The 27,265-nt window shown below is 32.7% G+C and overlaps 1 protein-coding gene across 7 annotated transcripts in view; it reads left to right on the forward strand.

Moving 5' to 3' along the window:
* Positions 1 to 27,265, forward strand: part of LOC150094689 (cell adhesion molecule Dscam1-like) — a 772,561-nt gene that overhangs the window by 348,074 nt on the left and 397,222 nt on the right. For 6 of the 7 annotated variants that reach the window (XM_090411389.1, XM_090411386.1, XM_090411388.1 and 3 more), the window contains 2 exons: positions 1,612 to 1,908; positions 15,124 to 15,393. In XM_090411389.1, coding sequence (XP_090267515.1) covers positions 1,612 to 1,908; positions 15,124 to 15,393 — 567 coding nt within the window. Of the gene's footprint in view, positions 1 to 1,611; positions 1,909 to 7,516; positions 7,583 to 15,123; positions 15,394 to 27,265 lie in introns of those variants that run through there. The other variant, XM_090411391.1, reaches the window with a different exon arrangement.

A 27,265-nucleotide genomic window follows, 5' to 3' on the forward strand; every position in this document is an offset into this window, starting at 1 on the left:
GTTTATTAGTACTAATGGGAAAAAAATCGTTCCCAAGACTGCAAAGAGGTTTTTAGAAAGACAAATAACGCAAATCAAAATATAAAATCACGATAACTCCTAGATGAAAATCTAATCTCCCTAACTTCGTTTTATTTTTATTTTCTTAGCGATGAATAACTCAAAAATATTTAATCTTTAAATCAGCGATAATGCTTACGGTAGAAAATAAAGATATTTATCCCCATAACGGCATCAAAAATGCTCTCACGTTATCAATAAATCCAGCTCCTTCAACATTCTCTGGGAGGTGTTCCTAATAAAGTAGCCACTCAGTGTACAATAACTTGTATTGGCGATATCAAGTAAAACATCATTTTAGAATTCAGTGTCAAAGGAGGTTAATAATTTCAGCACAGCTTCATAGTCACATATAATGACGAAAATAGATTAAGCTATCCAAATGTTGAAACTTTTCGGGAAAAAAAAAACCCTCCACTAGTTTCTTTGTATTTCGGTAATTTTCATAAACTTAAATAATCATGCGTATTTCTTACTTCTTTTAAATTACGATCAGTTTATTTAAGTCATGAGGCAGCCATTATTCTTGCTGTAAAATATAATTCCACTGGGTAGAATTCAAGTACCTACCTACCAAACATCGAACTAACACACACAGTTCACAGGCATACCTATTCACCTCATAGTTTTAATTCCAAAACCCAATGCTCCTGTAGGCTGTTTAAGAAAAGTCTCTGAATTTTGATCTGCGCACATAAGCAATTTGTAATTTGTAGTTCGATTTTGTGGTAAAAAAACACAGCATTTTGAAAATGTGGAATATTTATTTGGAAGAAATCCGATGTACTCGAAGAAGCCTAGAGTATCTTTAACTGTAAAATGCTTTTGATCATCCAGCACACAATTCCCAAACAGGAATTGGTAATAGCTGAGCGAGAAAGAGAGAGAGATAGAAAATATATAGAACTGTCTGCTTTGTCTTGGCAATGGCCCAATGCAGTCTGCTGCACATGCATACTAAGTACGTATTGTTTTGTCAGTCCCTGGCTATTTACCATTATGTGTTTGTCTTTATTCTTGATTCCACGGATCCTCTCTGACGAACTGAAACGTGCAAAATATTTTCCTCAAGTATGTGTTTCCCATAAGTATAATATAGTATCTATATGATATGAAGAATGATATATATGAATACATCATGACACGAATAATATTTTGTTTAGATTATTTGTATAAAATAAGAACTTGCGCATTTCTAAAGTATCCATTCAATTTGCAGTCTTCAATCATTGTATCAAATTAACATACCAAATAATAATTTTATTTTTGTTAGTTTTTTCTTCCCAATCGCACGCTTATTCAAAGACGTACATATCAATGCCATTAAACGTAAGCGATCTTGGCTGTGATGAAGAAACTTGAAATCACTCTCTTTATTAATATCTTAAAATGTCATTATATTCCAATAGATTACCTTCAATTTCTATATTATCGAATTCCGAGCCATTAACTAGTTCTCTATCATTAACAGACGTGTTTAGATATAACTGGAATACTCTATAACATTTCTTTGCTGTAAATTAAACTGCGTATGCATTTGGTTTCTTCTAGATCCGCATACCACTTTCCCTCCTAGAATGACGGATAGAAAACCGCATTTGACTGTTCAGCAGGGAGATACGATTCAGATACCTTGTGTGGCAGAAGGCTTTCCTGTTCCGTCAGTAACCTGGTTTAGAAAGGAAAGTAACGGCAGACTAATTCCGATATACAAAGGACAAAGGTATATGCAGACGGACACCACACTTGTCGTAAGACAAGCTATGGTCCAAGATAGCGGCAAGTACGTGTGTGTGGCTAATAACACTGTTGGACAAGAAAAAGTGGAGGTTGAAGTTCTTATCACAGGTAAGTAGTGTGATTATATTCATGCTTATTAGGTATTTGCAAATGATAATTTTTAAATACAAAATATCTTCGTGAGATTCGATGTTTGACATTGTGGCATAAAAATCCATAAAAGAAAAAAACAAACTATAGAGGGACGACAGTGCGTTGAAGGAAATGTCAACTGTGAAACAATAAAAGGAACCCAGTAGGAGGACAAAGAATTAGTTGACAAAATAAAATCGCGCGCTGATGGAATGGATTAACTAATTACATGGAAAAGATATATTATTTAACACATTTAATTATACAATAATTTAATGTTTAGCACAAGGTCATGGCCGGCTTAAATTGTGCGATTAACAGCAATTAAGATTATATCATGACCAATCTAACTAAGCATGGAAGTTTAGAAGGATATTCATTTATGGTCGTAAATTATGCCAAAAAGTTACTTTAACATGTTATTTTTCTGTTTTGCTCATAATGATTTGCAGAAAGAATTTCCTACGAATTTAATCTAAAACTGACCAATTAGTCCAACTCAAAAAGGGAAAAGAAAACTCTTTAGTTTTTGAACTCGAATTTCTTTGCCCGTTTAGTCACAGAAACATCTCAAATTTTTATTAATTATAATAGCTAATGTAAAATTAAAGTTTATACAGAAAATATTGGAGGAACTTTGCAATCTCAAAAATTGTGTTTGAATCTTGGAGATTTCAATCTCCGTATCTTATCACTGACAGAATCAATTACTGAAGAAATAACATGTTAGATTCCATTTTCCGAGTATAGCCAGCCGATCGCTCAGGTTTTGATCCTTTCACAAACTGTATGGATCAGATCGGTACCTCAAATATAACTAAATTAAAAGTAACTATCGTGATATTTATAACAAATGGGTTTGATATTTTCTCCTGCAGTTTAACTAAAAGTAGATTTTTGACAGTTACCCGAGATGTTGTTAACAATAGGTAATTATATAAGTATTTAATTTCCATAAATTAATCAGTACTATACTACAGCTCGCGAATCCTCCTGCATTAATTTCAAGGAAAGATTGGCTCTCAGCCAGTCAGTTAAGCCAATGTTAAAGCCCTCGTCTTTCGAAAGGTTGAATAAAAAAAAACATCTTTAGGTTAGGAAACAATTGAAATAATTTACCAGTAAATCATCTATTGCTTTAATGGGAAACCATGTATTAATGATTATTGATGATTTACTAAATCATCAATTTCGATGATTTAGTAAATCATCGGTTTTTATTAAATCATAAATAGGAAAGCATTTACTAGTTAATCACGAAATGATGAAGTTGGTATTGGAAGGTCGGTAAGAGTACTTACTAAAACAAAAATCTCTTAAAATACAGAACATCTGGGATGGAATATATGGAACGAAATTTCATTTTCATATTATTGCAATTTTTTAAGCTTTCGGCATTCGGCTGGCAACTGCTCGGTCTGCACGTCGAGATTTCTCTTTATAAATCACTTTCTCAAATTTCATTTTTTTCCACTCGAAGGATTTCATGTGCTTGTTAGAAAGTTCCGCGCTCTTTAAAGTCTCTGGGGTATTCGTTAGTCAGCACTACCGAAGAAAATCAAACATTATCCTTCGATGATAGTCTTAAACGATTGTAGAAACAACTGTATGGAAATATTAACTTCCCTCGGGCATAAAAGACCAAGAAAAAGAACCTTGTGTCAGTATCAAAAACAAGTGCCATCGATAATGTTTCCAACTATGTACAAAGTACGGCATTAAGGTAAATATACTTTCTATTTTGTAAAATCTTATAAGCAAATAGTTTATTGCTACGACTTATTTGCGGGGATCCTTGAAGTATTTTATTTTTGTAAAAAGAAGATGAAATAAAAAAAAGAATATTTTACTTTTCATAAGTTCAGAATAAAAGATGTTCAGCAATTTAAAGCGATTCCAATGCATTGAGTGAGTGAGTGTTGTTAGACAATACTTCTTATTTTTGGCAGAGCAAAATGCTCATATTAAAGACGTTTACTTTTGAAACCACTTCTATACACTTTGAAGAACAGATCCGGAAGTTTGTTTGCAGTAAATCATACTGAGAAGTGTGGACACAAAACCAAACTGGTGTCTTCTGATGGCAATAGAATTGTTGTATTAAGAATCTCCAGAAAGCTCGTATTCTTAGGGGACCCAAGTAAAATCTTACATTAGTTTAAGTCGTAGCAGGACGCTGCATTACAGACTGAACGATCACAGCTCTTGTAAAATATATATTATTAGAAAGAAAACTACTCAACCCATTAACGGGGAAGCGGGGGGAGGATCCGAGTCCTGATCTCAATTAGACGTTACTTTGTTTTAAATAAATACTATTCAAGTACGACTCATAATTAGGCGGTTTTCTTACTTCATTTCTCAATTTCCAGAATAATTTATTTATATATAAATTTCAAATTATTTTACTACGAATTTTCAAATGTTTATGCAAACACGAAGTACACTATTTTTAGAATATGATTTTGAAAAATATTAAAAATATCAGATACTGTCATAAATTAAGCGAAAGTGGCCAGGAAAAAAAATCTATGCATTTACGTAAAGCATTCTGACTATACGAGAAAACTGCATACACTTAAGATCAGGTTTCAAAACGCAGGTGTCAAAAGTCGGAGTGTTAAACTTTAAAAGTGTTAAACTTTTATGTAAATACCTATGGTCTGCTGATGAGTGAAATGTGTGGGAAGATCCCAAAATTCGAATGTAGAATTTCTGAAGATGGAAATTCGTATTAAAATTTTACTACAAGCAGATGCATGTGAGATTATAATGTTGCAAATAATCCTTTGGTAGTGACAGAATGAAATATATATATTTCACCAACTGAAAACTGTACTCATCGATTTTGCAAACTAGTACTCTCACCGTTCCTCTCCTCAGATAAAGAAACCCTGGGAGATTTTAGAAAGTTCACTTTTAAGTAATAATCATGAGCAGTGATAGCTATGTAACAACATTGACGCAACCAATCTTGATCATTGTAATCTTCGATTACTACTTGCAAAAATATAGCAACAAAATGTTGTATGTGTGGAGCATACCATACCCGAATTTAAGACAGTAAATAGCGGCGATGTTCACCAATTCACTACATACCACATTTACCACTCCCTTTCCGTTTATCATGAACAAATACTTCTTTTTCTGTAATCGATTTTTGCAACAGCCGGTGTTTTTAATAAATTACTCTCAGAGTAATTTATTAAAAACTTCCAAGTGTTCGTTAACTTTTTTTAATATTTAAAATATCGCCATTTCACAATTTTATTTATTTGCAATCTGTAAAACTAATGAACGAAAACACATATAATGATTTAAAATGATAGTTTTATATGATATTTCTTTGTTAAACAATAAATGGACCTTTGCATATCCTCCTTCCTTGGCGCATCTGTGACGCACTAGAAGAATGATGCGTACCCATGTGGTTAGAAAGATATGAGGATTGCTTTAGAATATAGGAAGATTCACTAAAAACGTTATTGTTAATGAAGCAAGCGATATGGCCCAGCAACACCACACTTGGGTTATTTGGTATAAAACGATAGGTTTACCTCCTGAAATAATATCAATTTAACTAAATAGTGATTAATTAACTAAATATAACATGACTTATGTTTTTTTGTGTATTCTTTCTAGATTTCAAGTCACAAATAGTCCGCGTAGAGATACTACCCAAAATTCTCGCTTAAGTACATTTGTTTCTTAAAGCACCGGAAAACTTACATTCGTGGAATACCCTTGTATTCACTAGAACTAGTTTAAAGTCTTACTATTCCTAAAATTAAAAATAAAATTACCTGAACAAGTCGTAACATAAAAAACTTACATAAAAATATAATAGCCTTTTAAACAACTCAGAAAATGATCTCCAATATTATTGTGAAAAGGAAGTTTTAAATTTGGAAATATTTATTGGAACAGTTATTTTATTTTTCGCTATCGCATTCAAATTAAGAATTTTTATTTACATTAGAAGACAAATTCAAAACTTGTCATTAAGTTGTGACAATGCTTATGAAAAGAGTAAATTCTTTCGTCTTCTTAAATTTGAATTCTTGAATGTTCTTATAAATTGAGAACTGAAAATAGAAAATATCAGTTGTTAAAAAAAAACAAAAGTATTCTGAGTGGGCCATGTGATTATGCTACGACTGCACAGGTCATTTACCACTGTCAGAGACAACATTTTATTCCTCCTCCCTACTGTAAAAGCAACTGACTCCTTATATTCACTTATATGAATCGGTAATACTATGTTTGCTATTATTTAGCCTAAGGAAATGAAAAACCACACATTATACACCGTATTTGTAGGCTGCGATTGACAAATTTGCGCGGTTTACTCTATAAACAAGCGGTTTACTCTATAAACAAGTTGAGTGTATTTGGATAAAATATCTCAAAGAATCAGCAAGGTATGGTCCAAAACGATTTTTTTTAATGTCAGAAGATCACATCTATGCAAATATTTACTTAACTGCAGGAATTTCGTACTAACAACACGCTTAATTATAGGATAAGGCACATTTTTTTATATTTCTCAAGTAACCTGAATAATAATACATTTTAAAAGGAAGTGAGATAGAAGTATGGATGAAGAAAAAGATAAAAAAAAAATATCTCGCAGAATTAGCAAGATATGGTCCAAAACCTTTTTTATGGGGGGAGGGTTAATGTGAGAAAATCATGTTTATGCTACTGTTTACTTAACTGTAGGGATTTCTTAATAACAACTAACAAGAATCTGAAAGAGCTACACGTAGTAACAAGTTGTTGTTTGGACAATACCCATAGAGATTTCTCTGAAAAAAGACTAGCGTCTGGGTAAGATGGAAGGTAGAGCGAATAGAGGTTTGTTGAGCATGGTCAATAGTTTTGTTATGAATGCATTTTAAAAGGAAGTGTGAAATGTTCAATTGCTATATAAGCATACAAAAATATGAATGCATTTTAAATTCAAATATTTAAGTATTGATATTCAATATTTAATAACTTTTCTGAGCTCTTCCTAACAAGTACCAAAATATATTCATAATTATGCAATCAAAATTCATCCATTTATTAGATTGTTTAGCTCTGAGCTTTTGATATTAAAATTAGTTGAATTTGTGAAATAGTACTGTAGTACTGGATTTCATTTGGACAAAATCGAATGGAAAAAAAAAATGAAAAGAACTTTTTTTAAACTGAAAACTACATGTTCTATTTACCATCTGTAAAAATGCTGCCGCGATATGTTAAAAAGGTCATTCATATGCAGTGAAGCTTGGAAACTTCTAAAATGTAAAGTCCTCAAAGAAATTGGCTTTTTCCTAATGATTATTTGTACTCCAACATAGATTGCCTGATCTTCGAAACATAACAGCTGCGTTTGCATGGGCAACAACAATCGAACAAAGCAACTAGCCTCGGTCCACCTTCTACACGAGGAGAACCACGCTACAAAGAATATGTATGAAGCATAAAAACAGGTGCAACAATTCACTGTTGAATTGCATCCAATCGTCTTTTATGGTTTTTCTCGTAACAAAAACAAAACTTTAGTCCGCTTCTTTGGAGATGTGTTATGTAAATTCGCTTCGAGTGGATCTTTCAGGAGGATTATACACCACATTTAGTGTTCACCATCACCACATGGGGTTTAGTGTGTAGCTATTTTTTACCCGTTTTTAAATTGGAAGTATTTAAGTCTCGTTTCCCTTATTTAATGTCACAAAATGAATTATTATTCCTTTTACCATAATGTTTAAATCATTTTCTGTTGATTAATGCTTCGGAGTTCTTTCATCTGTCTCTTCTTATTTATAGAGTGCTTTTCTTATCCTTAATCTCATTCCGTTACTATTTCGAAAGTAGAACGACTTCGGCAAACCATAAACTGCTACAAATTTTAACGAGATTTGGTCTGTCACTGGTGGGTGGTGGGACATTACTCACGGGAAAACAACTGCCATTTTGACTTATTTACATAACAATGAAATGAATGGAGTCCGATAAATTATTTCGGTACTTCCCAATGTACTTGATTCCATAAATCACGAAACGCTGAGCAAAATGGGACTTCTTAAGCTTGCTTAATCGACTTGAATTTATTAATTTGATTTTTTGGAAATTTTTTTTTAAAAGAGAAAAGACAGAAGTTATTTCAAAAATTGTTTTGAAACACGAAACTTAACTAATATGTATTTAAAAATAAAAGTTTTTTCTTGTTTTTGTAATTTGAGAAATTTTTTTTAGCATTTGTTGCGTTTTTAAATTTTGTTTCAACAGTCAAACGTATTTCGTGAGTATTTTAAATATTTACTGTGGTTCTGAAGAAAGTGAACTGTCTTTATAAACTACAAAGATAATTCTAAAAACAAGGAAAGGAGAGCATTGATTTAGATAGTAAGAAGAGAGCAATGACTTAAGATCCCCTGCATGAAGAAAAAAGTTCAGCATATAAAGAACAACGGGGTGAAGCACTCTGAGAGGACGCTAACAATCTGGTCACCAAATGCAGTACACAGAGCTTAATCAAACGATCGTATCTCTGAAAAGTGAAGACCTTTTTCAAAGTACTGCAAGCTTCCGTATGAAAGTAAATTTATAGTAAATGGGAATTTTCCATTATTTGGATAAATAGTTTCAAATCAAGAGGCAAAATTGTTACACCTTAGCTGTTCGCCCGTTGTTCAGCCATTGTTTGCCAATGGCTGTCCAAGTTATTCAAACCTTTCCGTGTATAAATTAGCTGAGTGTGGATAAATTGCTTTGCCCATGGCTTGGCCATGGGCAAAGCAATTTCAGATTGTTCAAATTCAGACTGTTCAAAATAGCGATCCTGAAATTTGAACAAAGCGTTCTCTAGACAATGTTTGAAAAGTTTAACAGTATGAGGTGGAAAGATGTCTTCTAAGATTAAGATTATCTCTTCCTTTGGAACATTGGTGAACCAGCGTTTTACGTCCAAAGTAGCCAAGATGAGACTAAGTTTAATGTCTCTTATTTTGTTTATGAAGTCCTTGGAGTTTATATATATGCTTTGAAGTGACTTGTTTTGAAACCGGATGTTTTGAAGTGACTTGTTCTTTGATTTCTTTAGGCTAGTTACAAAGACCTCTTATTAAATTAGTATTATTATGAATAGTCCAACATTTATCATTATCTAATTCTCTGTATGTGTTGACATTATTAAGTAATTAATTCATCTTGTTTGTATACTTATTTGAATCAAAAATTACAGTTATTTCCTTTATCGGCTTTGAATATTAAGATGTTTTCAGCTTTTCTAACATCTTTCAATGCAGTGTTTGGAATGAATTAGAATTGCCACAGTTCTTATGAGGATGACGTCAGCTGAATCTCTTGGTATTCGGTATAGGTTTTTTTTTTCCGATATTTTCTATAATATCAATTTTGGGAATACTTCGGCATTTATACTCTGCTCCGTTCGGTAGAGAACGTATGAGGGAAGATTAATTACTATTTTGTTTACTGGCAACGTTATTTGTTGATTAAATTTACTTTCAAGAGATTAGCGAAATTTTTTTGTAGTGACCTTCTATTTATCAGACAAGTTGACTGCTTTAATCGAGATTAGTCTGTCTGTTAGAAGGCTTCCCTTTTAAGCTTAAAGGATATTCATAGTTCTTTTGTTTTTTTCTGCTAAACCAAATCGGGTGCTGGATATTTTCTCTCATAGAAGCGCTAATGATATTGGTTTGTAAATAATATTGGATTTTTTCGTTCTAAAGTGATTTTTCATTCTCAGAAACTTAGGGATTATATCAATACCTCTGCACATCTTACGAAAATTCAATCTGTTGAGAAATCCCTTTTGCTTAATACCCTGCTTTTCAAATTTGCAAGAATCTTAAAAAAGACTCTCACCATGGCTACGTATTAAATTGCTAAAATTTCCATGGTTTGTTGTATCCATGTTTTGTTAATTACTGGCGAAAGCCACATAAAAGGGAAAGCACTTTAATAAATTAATTACTAGTTTCGTACAGCAGTAATTTACAAAACATGGATAGATAGAAAAAGCCATGGCAATTTTAAGGCCTTAATACTTAGTTATGGCGAGTCTTTTTTATGACTTTCGAAACTTTAGAAAGCTGCGTATTAAGTATAAGATATTTCTCAATGGACTGAATTTTGTTATGATGTGTAGTGAGAAAGAAAAATCACTTCAGAACCAAAAAAAAATTTAATATTATTTACAAAACAGCTTCATTAGCGCTACGAGATACGTTTTATCAAAAATCGACAAAGAACTATATGGATATCATTTAAGTTTAGTGCGAAGCCTTCCTAAAGACTTATGGATTTAGTAGATGGACAAATCTCGATTAAAGCAGAAAACTCGGTTGATAAACAGAAGATAAATACAAAAAAATCATTAATATCATCTAAAGTAAATTGTCTTTCTTCAAATATCAGGACCGCTGTTTTGAAGTCTAAAGACCTGATGGGCCCAACAATTTCTCTACACTTGACTTATTTATACATAGAAAGGTTTAAACAAACAAACAGTTATTAAAAGATATCATATTCAAGTCATGTTGCTTTTGCAACAAACTACCGAAATACTTCAAATATAGTCTTCCGCATATAGCTGAAGAACGTAAGATTTCAACTATAGGTTGCGAGGCTAACCCCCAACAACAGACTAGAAAATATCTTCCTCAAAAGGTGTGGATGTCAGACAATTATTCTAAAAGAAATTTTAAAATGAAATCCATCCACACTACTGGCGAATAAACATTTAAAACATTTGGATATTTTTCAGTGATCATATTATCTACAATGCAATTACAGAACTCGCGTAATCTAAGAATTCTAAGGAATGTGAAAGGTGGGCAGTTGAACAGAGCAAATCATTTTATAACAGACTTGTAAAAATGCACATATCCTTGTGCGAGGGGCGGGGAGAGGGAATTTCTTCCCTTTTTTTCTCTCATCAGCATACCGGTGGAATTTCTTCCACCGATATGCTGATGAGATGTGTATGGACTAAATTAAATCTGGGATGAGAAACACATAATAATATTAACGATGTTAAAAATCATTTCCTCCCTCTAGACACACACAAATAGAGATAATAAAATGTCTTGTACTTCGGTAACAATTCCCTTCCCTTATAACATCATCTAAGGCCACAGAATCCAATGTAATAACTGCTTATCCGAAAATGTATTTGGAATCCTGAAATTTTGGAACATTAAGATTCGGGTCATAAAAATGTATAGATCAGTCGTATAAAAAACTCTCGTCCTCCCTTTTTTTTAGAAGACTGTATAACTTCTTTGCCTAAATATCATATTTCTTAATACTAAAATGACATTCACTGATTTTGTAGAATTTTCTCATTACAATGATTTTTTTTTCTAATAACTTTTTAACATTAGTCCCACACCAGATTATGCCTGCAGCACAACAGTGGTGTGTGGGGCAAAGAGAAAGAAGGAACCCATTGATACTTCTTGAGCATTATCAACAGCTTGAGGTTTGTAGTGGGTGGGAGAAAACAATGAGAAAGGCTGTTCCAAAGAGTAGAAGTAGATAATATGAATGAGAAAGAAAGACAGCTGGACTGTCAATGAATTCTCGACCAGCAGTATTCATGTTTGTAGAAGCTCACGAGATAGTGCAGGATTGATGTAGTAAACAGTTCAGTAAAAAACTCCCCGTGAAAATGCTTACAGAGAAGCCAAAGAAACAGAAGATGTTGATGTTTACCTTATGCAAGTGATGATTCTGTTAACAGCTGCTGAAATAAATACATACAAGCACCAACTTTTTTTTTTGCAATTAGTGAAAAAAAAATAGACATTTTGAGAACTAAACGTCTTCTTTTTTACGCACCCATGCAGATAATGAAACTGAAACTTATATCTTCAAAAATTTAATTTATGCATTTCTGTATAACTATGAAAACAGAAGGAAAGCCTAAGCAGACTTCTGATCCACAGTTTGGACTTCATATTCCTGGCTTTCTAGGATAGTTTTTATTATACTTGTGCTATGAAGAGCCACTTACGCCATAAAATTACACGGTAAAGTGAATGTTTAGTTTCTCACGGAATACAATTTATTTCAGGTTGATGTTGATCATTTCAGCTGCATCTCGAGTGTTATCCGATTTAAACTTTGATGGAAAACACATTAAAAAGAAGATTAGACTACTGTATATGTTTTACATATTTCATTAGTGATTTTCCAGTTTAATTAGGTCACTGCTGCTTAAATTGAATATTTGAAAATGAATCAATGATTTTAACCATCATCTCTTAGTTAAAATCAGTCTACAGCGTCACTCAGAAAAAACAAAGTGTTAATATTTTGATATCTATGTGTAGATGCCAGTAATATGTACGTCGATAACTTTCAAAATGAATAAAAAAATAACACGTTTTGAATTATGAAATTAATTTAAATGCAGCTGGAGAATCATTAAGTAGGAGTGGAAATAAAACCATTCTAAACTATATGAACAGTAAAATGTTGCCCTCGTTTGAAATTTAACATAATTCGATAAAATATAAACGAATGCAATAGTAATTTATAATTAAGCTTATAGCTGAAAGCTGTATTTTATCTTGTTTTCATCTTTGAACACAGTCACGTCTTCCGCTAACAGTTTTTTTTTTCTTTTTAAATTTCTTACGCTTTCTCTAAAGTTTATGTTCGCAGACTTTCTTATTCTTTGAGCTCTTTCCACTTATCCTGTCACTTTCACTTGGAAGTAATATTTCATGGTATTTCACACACACACACACACACACACACACACACACACACACACACACACACTATAACATTAAACACACACACGAAAGAAGTTTCAATAATTTATCTCCACATTCTGAATTATGTATCGCAAAAATGGCATTTTGTAAAGAAAGAACGGATGCTGTTTCTGACGCCAAATAGAACACCGAAAAACTTTACAAACTTCAGCCCACTACCCATCACTATTTGAAAAGCGATTTTAAAGAATATCTGATTATTCCTCTTCGATAACCTAAACATTTTTGCGCCTCTTAAATTCGGCACATTCAATTTAAGTAGCGCCATCTGCAGAGATAGTGCAGTAATTACTCTACTGTTTAGAAAGAACAGTTGGAAAGCAGAAACTGGCTTCAGAAAATAATACAAACGAATATACAAAGAGGGGAGGGGAGAGAAATTTATAAGTACGGATTTAAAAACAGTAAAAATTTTTTTAAAATGTTTGTTTTTTGATTTATGCATAAATTAACTCTCTATAACAGGAAATAGTCATTTTAGCAAACACTGGTTATAAACAATCACATTCGTGCTGGAGACCGATTTGAAATGTCGAATACAATAAATAAAATAATTGGATGATGGTTTAGAAATTAGCTAAAAACTGTGTTTTTTTTTTCTCTACATACTCAGCGGAACCCTCCCGATTCAACCGATTTCGATGAAATTCGGAGTATAGCCTTTTCTTTATGTTGCTCAAAGTTCAGTGAGAAGTCCAACTCAAGTCTCTGAGTTTAACCAATTTCAATCTAATTTATAATATACACATATGTGATGTTGAGTAAAGTGTGAGAATTTCGTCAGCCTTTAAATTGAGGAAAGAAACATAAAATTACGTGCTGGTTGCATTAATGTGTTCATCCGATTTCGGTTAGATACGCCTCTTCCATTAAAAGAAAAAAAAAAACGAGCTATCTCATAGAAACATTGATGTAAAAATATAAAGCAAATATTAAGACAGCTGGAAGTTGTTTCCTTGTAATTTAGGAGAAGTTACTGGCTGGCGTGGGTTTAATTTTTTTAGAATGCAAAATTGGTTCTTCTGAAATTAGAGTAGAACAACAAATACCACTAATTAAAATGCCAGCAAAGCGAACACTTATAAAAAGCTCCTCGACATCTTTGCTTTTGTAAGTACTTGGTTCTGTTTAGTATATGTATGAGAGGTTGTTGACGTTGTTAAGATTTGGAGATTATTGGTGATCACTGATCACAAACACTGTTGCTAGTGTGAGGCAGAAGATTCAGAATAGCAAGTGGTTAAGCGTTGATATTAAAGATAAAGCTATCAGTCTCATTTTGAGACGACTGCATAACGTTATGTAGCACTGGGAGATGACAAAATGAAAATGCCATTAAAAATAACATAAAGTTCTCATTACAAAAAAAAAAACGTTTTCTATACTTAAATATCACATTAGCGTTCAAAAAAAAGTGTGTTTGGGGGGGGGATTCTTAAGACGGACCCGGCGTGGTAAGTAATAACTTCATATATCGAGCTATTGCTCCATTTTCATCATAGTTTCTCGGCTTCAGAAAGAAAAAAATAGAAACATCACTCCATTTGCTTTTATGGAGACTGCTTTTAAGACATCATATTTTATTAACATGTGACCTGTTAAAATGATATAAGAAGCACCGGTGGTTTTTTATATCCAAACATAATTGTACGTATTCCTCAGAAATTACAAACTGCTGGACAAAAATAGTAAATTTGACTACATGGTAGAAGACTGAATAAATAATAATGAACATTTATATTTACCACTAAAATACTTTCTGAATGTCTGTCAAATCGTTTTCTTTGGCATTTCTTCCACCATAAAGTTAAAATTAAATAAACCTTTCGAAAATGTCCTTAAGCTTCCTGTCAAAAAGTTCTTCAAATAAGAAGATTTAAATCTAAAGCCCTCTTTTAGCCTTTTATCCCTTTGGGCTTGGCAGAGGGGTGTTTACATTTTTAAAGCTCTACCCAAGAATCACCATTATTAAAGATAATGAGATTTCTACTAACTTGTTATCATTAATTTTTTAAACGATCCACCGTCACCATATCCTCCTCGTATACGAGTTTCTCCAAATATTGCGTAGTCTAATGGCTCTCTCTCTCTCTCTCTCTAGAGCGTTATCTCGTACCTCATTAGTTGGATGGAGTGCAGTACACATTCCTGGCGTCAAAATAAATTACGTGTCTCCTTAATGCTCGCATTAAAGTAGTGGAAGGATTAACCATGCGGTTACCTTTCAGGCTCCTTGTCGGTCATAATGTGAACGATGACTAATGACAATAATGTCGTTTATTTTTCAGCTTAAAAAAAAACCCTTTAAGATTGTAAAGTCATTTACATTAAGAAAAGAAATTCATACCTTAACAAACTAGAGGTCTTAAGTGTTTCCTCTTCTCTTTTGCAGCTCCTCTGTCCGTATCTCTATATCCCAGACAGCTGACGGCAGAAGAAGGAGATTCTCTTATCTTCAACTGCACCATTACAGGCCATCCTGTACAGTCAGTGGTATGGATGAGAAACCGCCAACCCCTCGTAGCTAATAGTCGGATACGAATTCTTCCCAGAGAAATTGTTAGCATCAACCCTGTGATAAGAGAAGATAAGGGAATGTTTCAGTGTTTTGTAGCGAATGATGGAGACTCTGCTCAAGGAACTGCAGAGCTTACACTAGGAGGTAAACAATAAAATTTTTGACTAATATATTACATTAATAACGAAAGAATCTTAGAAAAATTATCTTCTGTTATAGAGATTCGCTATTCTAACTTTCACCTATTATAATACATGGCATTATTAATAAGTCACATCATTAATATAAATAATATGATTCATTAGAAAATACTAATATTTTGATTAATGCAATTGATAATTTTATCAGCCTTATCCCTGTTTCTCAATGAACTCTTTGCCTGGAATTAGAAAACTCAATTTTGTTCTTTATAGTAGTATTTTTCTGGTTTATCTAATACTTATTTCGCTTACACTAATAAATTATAGTCTTACGGGTAGAGTTCGGAGATTTATAATAATAATAATAATAATAATAATAATAATAATAATAATAATAATAAGCAAAGATATCTTCATTTTTCAGTAATGTTAATAAATTGAATAATTTCAATTTATTAACTCAGTTAGGTTTTTTGTGTGTTACTTAATATGCAAAAACAGTTAGTTTCTAAAAGTTCTCAATGAATTATTTTTCCAAATGTGAAACTTCCAAGTATTTTTTATATAAATCGCCATAAAAATTAATAAAAATATTATTAGTATTAATACATAACACCTCCAGGGAGTCCAAAGACTCATCGAGGGAGGGCACCTACTCTACAATTCTCCGTCTTCACCAGTCCACTACGCACAACTACCTTTATCATCTACACCAACGCTATCTACTGCCGACCACCACCACTAATATTTTCACGGACAATCATAAACATCCAAACCCACAGCGGGATTCGAGCCTGCACCCTTTTGGCTGGAGAGCGGTTACGCTAACCACTCGGCCAACAAAATATACTTAAAAAATCGAAATGATAAAATATGCAGTCATGTTGATGCATTTTTTTTTTAATTTGCCATCCCTTAGCGATTGAAAACGAGAGGAGAAAGAAAGAAAGAAAAGAATATACATTTCCGGAAAACGTTTATTCAGATAAAAGTCAAAAACAGGCAGATTGATCGTTGGGTAAATCGCTAAATCCTGGGAAGGCATGCAAAATTCGATGTGTGATGCAAATTTATATATGTGATACACGCGATAGCCAAACAACATTCATATTTATATATTAACTAAGGCTTTGTGCTTTAATATACAATAAATATTATGAAGACTTCTTGTATTATATTCTCTATCTATGAAGAATAAAATGCAAATTATAATTCAAATATAATCTGATGAATATTTTCTCATGTTAGTGTGATTCACGATATCTTGTTGGCTGAGTGAGAAAGTTAAGGGAAATTTTTTGATGACTTAGTTTCCTTTTAAAGATAACTACGTGAGTAAAAGTAGGTTATCTGTGCATGCATACATGAGAGGTTGAAAAAAAAGTAGGTTATGCAAATAGCTAATTATGCAACGTTTCTTCTGGTTTCTGCTCTACATAGAGAAAGTGCTAAAAGTAAATGAAATTTAGTTAACTTTGTTTAATCGATCTTGATCAGAACACTAATTAGTTTACTTAAAAGGAAATATGCTAATTACCTGATAGATAGAAAAGTTCAATGAGAGGAAAAATAAAACTTCAAGAGAGAGAAAGAGAGAGAGAGTACAAAAGCTTAATGTTACCATATAATGATATTATGTATTGTTGTTTGGAACTAACCTTAATGAAAAAATAGTCTGTACAGGAAAAGAAAAATTTAAAAAAAAAAAAAAATGAGGAATTTACGAAAATATTTCGGTACGATAAGATAGAGACAATGAGAAAGAATATTACAGGGAAAAGAGAGACGGATGAATGCTGGTTGTTTTAACTCGGATTTTATACAATTCTTCATTTCTGATTAATACGCGAATTAAGGCGATTTTACTACGAACAGGAATTATTGTTAAAAGTAAAGTGTCGTCAGTTTGGGTTCTCACCAATAGATTATCCTCTACACTCTTTAGTTTTGATGAATTGCTTTTTTGCACATCATGTGCTGATCTCTCCATATAATAAAGTTTTATTTGATATTGTCATAACAAGTCTGTCAATGTTTTCATGGCAAAATAGATTATGTCTGGGTATCCGTGCTATTTGTTTATTAATAACTATACAAAGAATTATTCTAAACTAGGTTAAAAGAAGTAAAATTGTTTTAATATATTACCTGTATATATCTAAATACTGTATTAGTATATTTTTGTGAGTAAACATTTGAATTCATAGTGAATTTTTGAAAACATTATTTCCAATTTCCTTTGAGTATTTAAACTCTGCAATTTTGTAACATTCGCCTTTCGGTTTAAAGACTAGGATTAATACTACCGTAGACTTGCAGGAATCTTCACAAGGGACTCGTAGCCGATTGTCGCATGTGGAATTGAAACACTTAAGCCTACTTTATAGCCAGTAAAGCAAACAAACAACCGGTCGGAAAACACAAACACGTAATTAATAGACAAATTATTAGTTCCAGCCTTAGGCACTTAGCCCAGTTTGCTTGCTTGTTAATTCCTTTACGAAACAGTAAAAATTATTAAAAATCCATTGCATATTTTTAGTAATCCGGATAGGCTAAGGATTAACTGGATGAGGAAAATCTTTTTTTTTTTATATCATTTATTTATTTTTATGTTGCTCCCACCTGTTGGTTGATGAGTAAGTACACTATGCAATCAACCAACTACACTGAAATTTATTAAATGTTAAATTTTGCATATTAATTAAAATGTAAACATTTTTATTCATCGAATTAGATTGATCTTCAATGGAAGACGTCCCATGAGATTTATTTCTATTATTTCCGTTCAAGATGGAAAGAAGGGACAAGTGAATATCGTTAAGGCATAGTAATGGATGTTTGTGAATATCGTCGCCATGTGCGAGACCGCCCTTTTTACAAAAAAAAAAAAAAAAAGCCTGAAATGGCTAAAATAAGTCACTTCTTGCTTCGTTTCTAGTACAGAGTTCCCAGATTATTTAAATTTAGACTGCGCATTACATAAAAAGTTACTCTAGGTTACTGTTACAACCTTTCGTCGGTAAGATTGACATAATCATAATGATAAAAAAGAGGACAAAACACAAACAAACAAAATTATAGTCGGAAACATTAAATTTAAAAGCAAGTAGCAGAAGGATAATTCAATCCAAAGTAACATTTTAATTGAATATGACAATATCCGAACATATGTATTTTTCGAGGAAAAAAAAACTCTTCTTTTCAACTACCAGGAAATGGTAGCTATATGGGATATTGCCAAATACCCTACACGGTTATGCCGTCAGCACTATTAGTGGTTTTCATAGGAAAACGTCTAATATTTTTATCAGCCTTCATAAATTCATAAAAAATGCTGTAACGGAAGCACAGGCTGACAAGCTCAGAATAATAACTTATAGATAAATGGCGTACTGTAAGAACGAAATCTCACATATTATAACAAGAATATACGTCAAATGTTTGGTTACTGTTACTATTAGACCACCATCTGTAACACACAGCATTTCCACCGATCTGTTAACAATGTTCTATAGTAGTGATGAGATCAAATGCATCACAGGAAATACTCAGTGTCTATCTCTAAAGTGCTTCAATCAATAATTTAAACCAATTTTGTAAATGCTTCGAACACGATAATGACTGTTTCAATACATTATACAGGTTCAATAGATTCTATCATATATTGTCATTACTTATTCAACTCCTCGTTGTATTTAACGGTACTATTAATGGAGGAAAAACACATAAATATCGCTTACAACCGTTTAATTGAAAATTAGTGCTGAATTGACGGCAGCTATTATAATAGTCTTATTGCTTCCTAAAATTCTATCAACAGAGATATGGTTTTGTAGCATCGTCATTATGTTATGAAAAAATCACTAAAATACCCTTCATGTCTAATTGTTTCTTCTTCTTTAGCTCACTCCTTCAAATATATAGTGGAAATGTCACGTTCTCGGTTACAAATTTCCATTGTAACCGAGATAAACTGATGTCTGTGAGTGTACTGGAATTCCCTTGTGAATTGTTATCTAAAACGTTTCGCATTCGGTCTTAAAAATTAATCGCATAAGCCTGTTGCAAATAAATAAATCATAATTATAAAAGACTAACAGTAGTTGTTATACAGTTTTATAATGTTGTATATATCGCACAACATATTGCATGAAGTGCATTATTGTATTATTCCAAATAGTCAGTTAGTCTACTTGGAAGAGAAGGATGAAAGGAACTTTCAGGAGAAAAGAAAGTTGTGTCACTTCATATTAAGACCAGCTTACTCGCCTTTAGGAATAAAGCCATTTAAAACTTCCTTGCATCCTAGGAACGCGGACTTAGGAAGTGCTACAGTTTTTTAATTTTTTTTGTATTATATAATAGTTTATTTTCTAATAGATGATCGAAGAAATGGTGAAAAGCCAAGAATATTTCTTTGCTAAACTGAAATCTTTTTAGAATATAGAAGGAAACGGGTTAGAATTTGATGAGAAATGATACTGCGGCTGTTAAACGCCAATGAACGAATAAAAGGCAAATGCATTTCTAACTTCTCATTCTTTCGTTGCACACAAAAGTTCGATTTATAGAATCCCATACGTCTTTAAATGCATTATAACTTTTCTTCCTCATTTCTTTAAAAACACCAACGAATCGATAATTTTCTTTGAAATATTCGAATGCCTTACAGCTAATATTAAGCATTAAGTTCAGTAGGTCAACTTCAGGGCGAATGCTGGTCTTAAAATTCACGCTTGCTCTTATCATTCAGGGAGTGAGAGGTGTGTTATCTCATCAAGTGAGAGGAGAGATGAGATTGAAGTCTGATTAGCGAAATAATGAATTACTGACCATTTAAAACTATATATTTAGAAATTTGTGTACATTTAATCATACAAATACAACATTTATTTTACAAATTATATTCTATCTTTTTCGGTTTAGCTACTTGAATACAAATTCTACCTTACGGTTCTTCTTTATGAACTAGTCAATAACGTCGTCATAAAAAGTTGGTTGTAAATTAATTTTCCCAAGCAACACGCACGCTTGTAAAGGTTTGCTGAAGTCACTGGCTAGAGCTACTTTGACTGCGTATGGCCCGTGTTTAAGACGACGTGAAGGGAGCAAAAATGGCTATGCGCGCACATGAAATCACAGTGCTGCAACGAGGACCTGGAAGCTCCTACAACCGAGCAAGCCAAGATAACTTTGACTAAACAAGCAAGCATCGGCCTTTGATACACAACGCAAAGCTCAATTATTGCCGCGCAAGCTTAAGACGTCTTCTGTCTACAAAAATAAAAGCCTAAATGGAATGCTTAATAAATGAAGCATTTACTAACAAATAAATATTACTTCTTTCACAAGTAATGAGCTTGAGCAGCAAGCATGGAGAATTCGCCCCTGGTCTACTTGCAATATGTTAGTCATTAGAAATATACATGTTTGTGTGCTTCAACAAGTCGAGTTGAAACAAAGTCTGAAATATACTGAAAATCTATCATTGCATTTTCTGGTATTTACAATAAATCATTTTATAACCAGCATATATATTAAATATATATCATTTTCTATAACAGTAACATCAAATATTTAGAAATCTCTTATATGTGTGTGAAAGTTCAGCTATGGTATGCAGACGCGATAAAGATATGAATGGCTTCGAACATGGTTATGTTTTGTCCAAACCCAAAAATATGTTTTGGGTTTGGACCTTTTGAGTATGTCTGTGGAGGGAAAAATAAAGTTCCACGAGGCCAAATAGAATTGCATATCTAATTATAAGTAAGAATTGGCTAGATGGTAATTTGTTATGTATGTACATAAATGCCAGGAGCATAAGAAACAAAGGGAATGAGTTCGTTGCTTCAGATATGGTAACCGCGATCGAGTGTAATGGGTTACTATTTTTAGGAATGACAGAAGCGATAGGAGAATAGGGAAGTGGTACTAATGATATCAGACGATTTAAGTCCAGTTAGGATAGAAACACAAGAAAACAATGAAGGTTGTCCCATGTAGCAGTGAGTTTGAGTGGTGTGAAGTGGAGGTTAGGAGAATGAAATATATTATGGGGTGTTGCTACAGACCTGGCGGCTCAATTGCAGGGGATGAAGAAATGCATCGTCAATCTAGCCTTATGGGTACTAAACGAGTGATCATCATGAATGACTTTAATTATCCAAACACTGATTGGGTAGATGAGAAATCTCGTAAAATCTCGTAATAAGAATGAAGAGGAATTTACTGAATTATTGCGAGACAACTTTCTCAAGCAGAATGTGAAAAAAGGAACTCGAGGTCAAAGAGTGTGGGTATTTATTCATAGCGTCAGATGGGGGTCTCTGTTAAGAATATGGCTATTTTACCACGAGTTGGTGATCATGCTGTGCTGTGCTTTCTTGGGAAGCATTTAATGATATTGATACTCTGATTAAAACAAGTTACATGCTGAACTATAAAGCTGGAAATGATGATCAACTTAGGAGAATACTATCTTTGGTCCCATAGTATCAGTTACTGAATGGGAAAAATATCAGCAATGCATGGGAATCTTTGAAAAAGTGCTTAAATGAGGCGGTATCTGAATGTATTCTTAGTGTTCGAAGAATAAATAGGTTGGGAGTGAAATTAATGTGCAACTTTATTAAGCAAGAGATCCACAAGAAGAAGATGATGTGGAAAGAATATCGTGAGAATAAGAGTGAGAAGTGTTATGAAATATATAAAGCCGAGGCCAGAAAAATAACGAGTATTGTGCGGAAAGCTAAATCGGAGTATGAAAAGAAATTAGCCATGCAAGCTAAAGACAATCCAAAAGAATATTATCATCATGCCGCGAGCAAAAGAAAAAATGAATGCGAAAGAGTAACTTTATTGAATGCAGATGGCACACGAGTGTCGGAAGCTATGGAGATTGTTCAGTTAATGAGTGCTCACTTTGCTAAGATATATCAACCAGGTGTATGTAACATAGTGCTACTGCTACATTGGATGAAGAGTTAAGAGATTCATGAAAATGAGGTTTAAGAGCTGTTACATAACCTGGATAAGAATTTGTCAATAGGGACTGATAGAATATGAACACGTTTGTTTAAGGAATGTTCAGGCGAATTGGCTAGGTCTTTAACGCGTTTGTATTACTTGAGTCTCAACTCAGGAATGTTACCACAGGAATGGAAGGAATGTATGATAGTTCCATTATATAAGGGCGGTGCAAAACTGATGTGTCTAACTACCGACCTATCAGTATCTCTGGTGTGGTAGTAAAGATTTTAGAGAAGTTGAGAAGAACTTGCATACAGAAATGGGTAAACAAACAAGCTATACTCTGTAAGGAGTAGCATGGGTTTACTAAAGGAAGGTCATGTTTTAGTAATTTGCTTATGTTTTATAACAATGTTACGGCTGATATGGATAAAAGGAATGGATACACTATGATAATATTGGATTTTTCTAAGGCATTTGATAAGATATCACACGAAAGTCTGTTACATAAATTGAAGAATATGGGATTGGAACATAATCTATTGACTTGGATCGGGGGATGGTTGCCAGACAGACATCAAATCGTGGTATAAAGTGGGTGTAAATCTGCTAAATTTAAAGTGACCTCAGGGTTCAGTCCTTGGATCATTGTTCAAGTTATACATTAATTACATTATGAAGGGTCTAACAGGTGATATGTAATTGTTCGCTGATGATGCGAAGATAGGCAGGGCAATCAGGGATGCTACTGATATTCAGCAATTACAAAATGATTTGAACAGACTGAAATTTGGGCAAACGAAAATGGCTATTAGTTTAATATTAGTAAGGGTAAAGTTATGCACTTTGGCGTGATGAGATTTCCAGCGGCATATTATATTAGCGGGATTATGCTACAAGAAACTGAAGAGGCAAGGGATCTTGGCGTATTGGCAGATAGGAATTTAAAGTTCAAATCACATAGAAAAAGTTGCAAATACAACTCAGAGGTAAATTACATGTCAAGGTTCGCGTCAACATCGCAAGGATAAGAAAGTACTTTTGCCTCTTTTTAAGGCCTTTATACGACCATACCTGGACTATTGTGCGCAGATTTGGTCTCCTGGATTCCAAGAGAATAAAGAAGCTGAGGAAAGGGTGCAAAGAAGAGTTACAAAGATTATATCCGGTTTGTGGAATTTAGATTGTGGGGACAGATTGCGAATATGTGGATTGCAGACTCTTGTCAACAGGAGAAAGAGGAGTGATATGATAAAGTTTTATAAACTTTTGAATGGGTGTTATAGGATATCAAAGGAGGAAAATTTTCATTATATGGAAGGTGGTGAGAGAACATCGGAGCATCCAATGAAGTTAAGTTTGTTCACAGTCAAGAAAGGGGTAAGAGCTAGGATTTTCTCTCACAGAGCAGGTGAGCGAGTGAAATAGTTTGCCTTTAGGGGTAGTGAGTGCAGCTAGTGTGAACGAATTCAAAAGAAGGTATGACAGTTGATGTGGGTGATTTATGGCCTCCTATAAATCACCCACATCATCTGTCATACCTCGATGAGTCCTTGACCATGTAGGTCTCAGACAATAATAAATAAATAAATAAATAATAATAATCGTAGTATGAGATGTGGAAAACAATCAGACTGATTTTTATTGAGCTATATATATATTGCTTTTCTTACAATTGTTTTACGTTATCATTAATATCAGTGAAGTTTTGGCATCATAATGGCATTGTCGGGCTAGATTATTCATCTTAATTGCCAATATTTGTCACCAAAATTGCCTTTGCATTAATATGGTCGTTGAAGTCAATTACAAAACAAAAGTTCGATAGATGTATGAATGGCAGCAATATTTGCTGCCGTTATTCAAAACACACACACACACACATATATATATATATGAAAGTAAGTTTGTCCTTTAATTAGTTTATACCTTATAGATAATAACCTCCATAAACGCAGTCAAAATAAAAACTATATGATAGATTTTCATGTACTTACTCTCGCCAGCCAGAAGTAAACAAACTAATTTGCCGGTATTTTATTAATTTTGTTAAACACTTAATAACGAAATACATATTCACTAAGTAAAGAAAGGATACATGGAATACCTTATGTGATAACATGTTTACTTCTAGTTTATGCAAAGCAATGCAAACCAAGTCGCTCAATGCGCAAGTCAAGCAGTAAAAAAAACCGAACTGCATGACAGATAGTACTAAAAATAATCTTCCGGTTATATTTGTTAAGCTGGATAAAATCGGTTTCCTTTCATGCAAGATAAGCGAAAATAAAATTTGCACTTCAGAAATAAAAGTTACTTTCGCAGTAAGAGAAAGTCAAAAGCATTTGTTTCAAGAAAGGGAAGCATCATTTGCTATTAGCTTTACACGAAAGTCCAAGTTTTTTTTTTCATTTGCCTTATACTAATTTAATCTATCAAGCTTGAGATCTTTTTTTCAGAAGTTTAAATTGTCGCACATCTTGTTGCTTAATTACAAACTAATAGGTGAAAAAAAAAAGACAGAAACATGCTCTCGATAAAGAGAAGAGAGGTCAATTGATCTTATTCCAGAAAATGATTGATGAAGTACTGTATAATCATATAAACAATAGAAAAAAGTCGTGTTTGGTTATGGGAAGACTTACAATTGACAGTTTTTAATATTGGATACATGTTACATTTTTTTACAATTTTTTACATACACTTAAATACATTTTTTAAAAAAATATCTGTCATTGGTGCTCCAATACTTGTAAAATTTATCAGCAAATGCGGAGGGTTAAAATTATTACGAGTATAGCGTGTTTATCTCAATACAATTATTGGATATTTGTGTAGTCGTTAAAATTGTAATTTATGATGCTAAAGCAAAATTTATTTTAGCTTAACATCATAAATAACGAGAAGTATTACCACACTCAAAAAAATGCGATAATTTAGGAAAGTAAATGTAAGGGACTTATAATTTCTAACCATTGTCCAAAATAATTATTTCAAAACATATATTTTGTACTGTGGCGGACGATATTTAAAGGTAATAAAAGTAATAATAATAATAGCTGGCTGTTATCAAAACTCAGCCAAGTTCTGAATGTTGTTCGTAACGTATACAATTAGCAAAAATATCGGTTGCTGCTTGGATGATCAGTGCTTGAATAATATATTAGGAAAATATAACTTGACAGTTTCCTGTATGTTACTACTTGGATTTTGTTTCAAAAATCAGTGGACCATTTCCTTTAAGTTCTTTTTTCTTTTTTCGGAAGTTGATTTTTTTTTTATTCTCCAGTTTTTGCCCTATTCAGCACTCCCTCATTTGCCATAAATGTCCTATAAAGAGAACTGCATTCCACAAATGTTGTTCCCTATGGAATGCAGCTTCTTTATAGTGGCTATAAGATACAAGAACTTTAGAGCTCTTGTCCTTTGACACTCGACAAAATAGAAAATATTTTGAAACATATTTCCGATTAAAAGAATATTATTTATTAAAAATGTAATAAATAAGGGCAACAGTTCGCATTTAATTCCAAACTTAACTTTTTTCTTACCTCATTCAAATTCCATTTATACACCTTGAATAACAATCAACACAACAGACTGTCTTCTGCTTTCAAAGACTGCTCTAACGAAACGATAGTATTCATCCGCATATATTATTGTACCCATTACGTCATAACTGTTAAAGTATATAAAATAACGAACTACATAACAGACACAGACTTAATATAAATTTTGAAAATAATGATTCAAGTAAAACTTAAGAAATGCATATCTGCACACCGACAGCTCCTAACATAAAAAAGCTAGCGCGTAAAAGGTAGCATTTCATGCATACAGATTATAAAGCCAAACGTTCAATCTCATTATAGGGGTGGAATGCATGCATGAAAATAGAGCACTTGAAAATATGACATTTTTAGATTGCAAGGGGTATTTTTGATTGTTCCTTTTTTTTTTTATTAAAAATGGATGGATGGTTTTAAAAACGTTTTAAACGTGATGGAAAACGAATTAGCATGAAAGAAGTTTAATATTAACATTCTTTCCCTTCTTTCTTTTCACTCCACTTGACTGATTTATTAGATTACAATTTTACTTGTAATTTTTGAGGATGAATTAAGGTGAGAAAAAAGTATCTATTATGTTACAGCCATTCTAAATTCGTATAAGCAGAAGTATGCTCCTAGCCGCTTCATTTAGATAAATATTTACCTAAATGAAGTATATGCAGCTAAATATTTCACTGCTACAAATGTACGTTGACGTTCAATGTGTGTACACTTATAACGAAAACTGCGATAGAAGATATGCGGTACATTCATTCTCTCTCGTACGTTTAAATAATTAATTTACAAGGTACAATTGAATGACCTTTTATTAATAAATTCATAAAATTCAAATTATAATCACCTGTAGTCTGGAATACCAAAGGTGTAGTAAAAATGATAATAGATGTGGTTTATAAGATCTCACAGCTAGGAACACTAATTTCAGAGTAGCAACAATCTATAAAATACATGCAAATAACCGCTTCACACGATTAAGTTAATGATAAAGATAAAACTACACTTCATTTAAATAACTTCGTAATTATGAAGCATAAACTTATTAGAAATAATAGCAAAATCGAGATACAGATAATAAGAATAATGGAAGTTATTTAGTGATTAAATGAAAACAATATTGATGCGTGAAAGAATAGCTCTTCTCCCTCGCTTACCTTCCACCCCTTCATGCTATTTCTGACAACAATGTTAACCGCTGTAACTTCACACAATCTGCAACGAACGATATTTACATAGATAGCACGTTGTGGTGCAGAGTGTTCTTCTGTGTGAGACTTTGAAACTCTTGGAGGTGTTAGGTAATAATAATTTTTTAATAATATTTTTTTAATT

The sequence above is a fragment of the Typopeltis vanoorti genome, chromosome 21, assembly GCF_054136105.1.
Source record: "Typopeltis vanoorti isolate ZY-2024b chromosome 21, IOZ_Tvanoo_1.0, whole genome shotgun sequence".
Taxonomy (NCBI): Eukaryota; Metazoa; Arthropoda; class Arachnida; order Uropygi; family Thelyphonidae; genus Typopeltis; species Typopeltis vanoorti.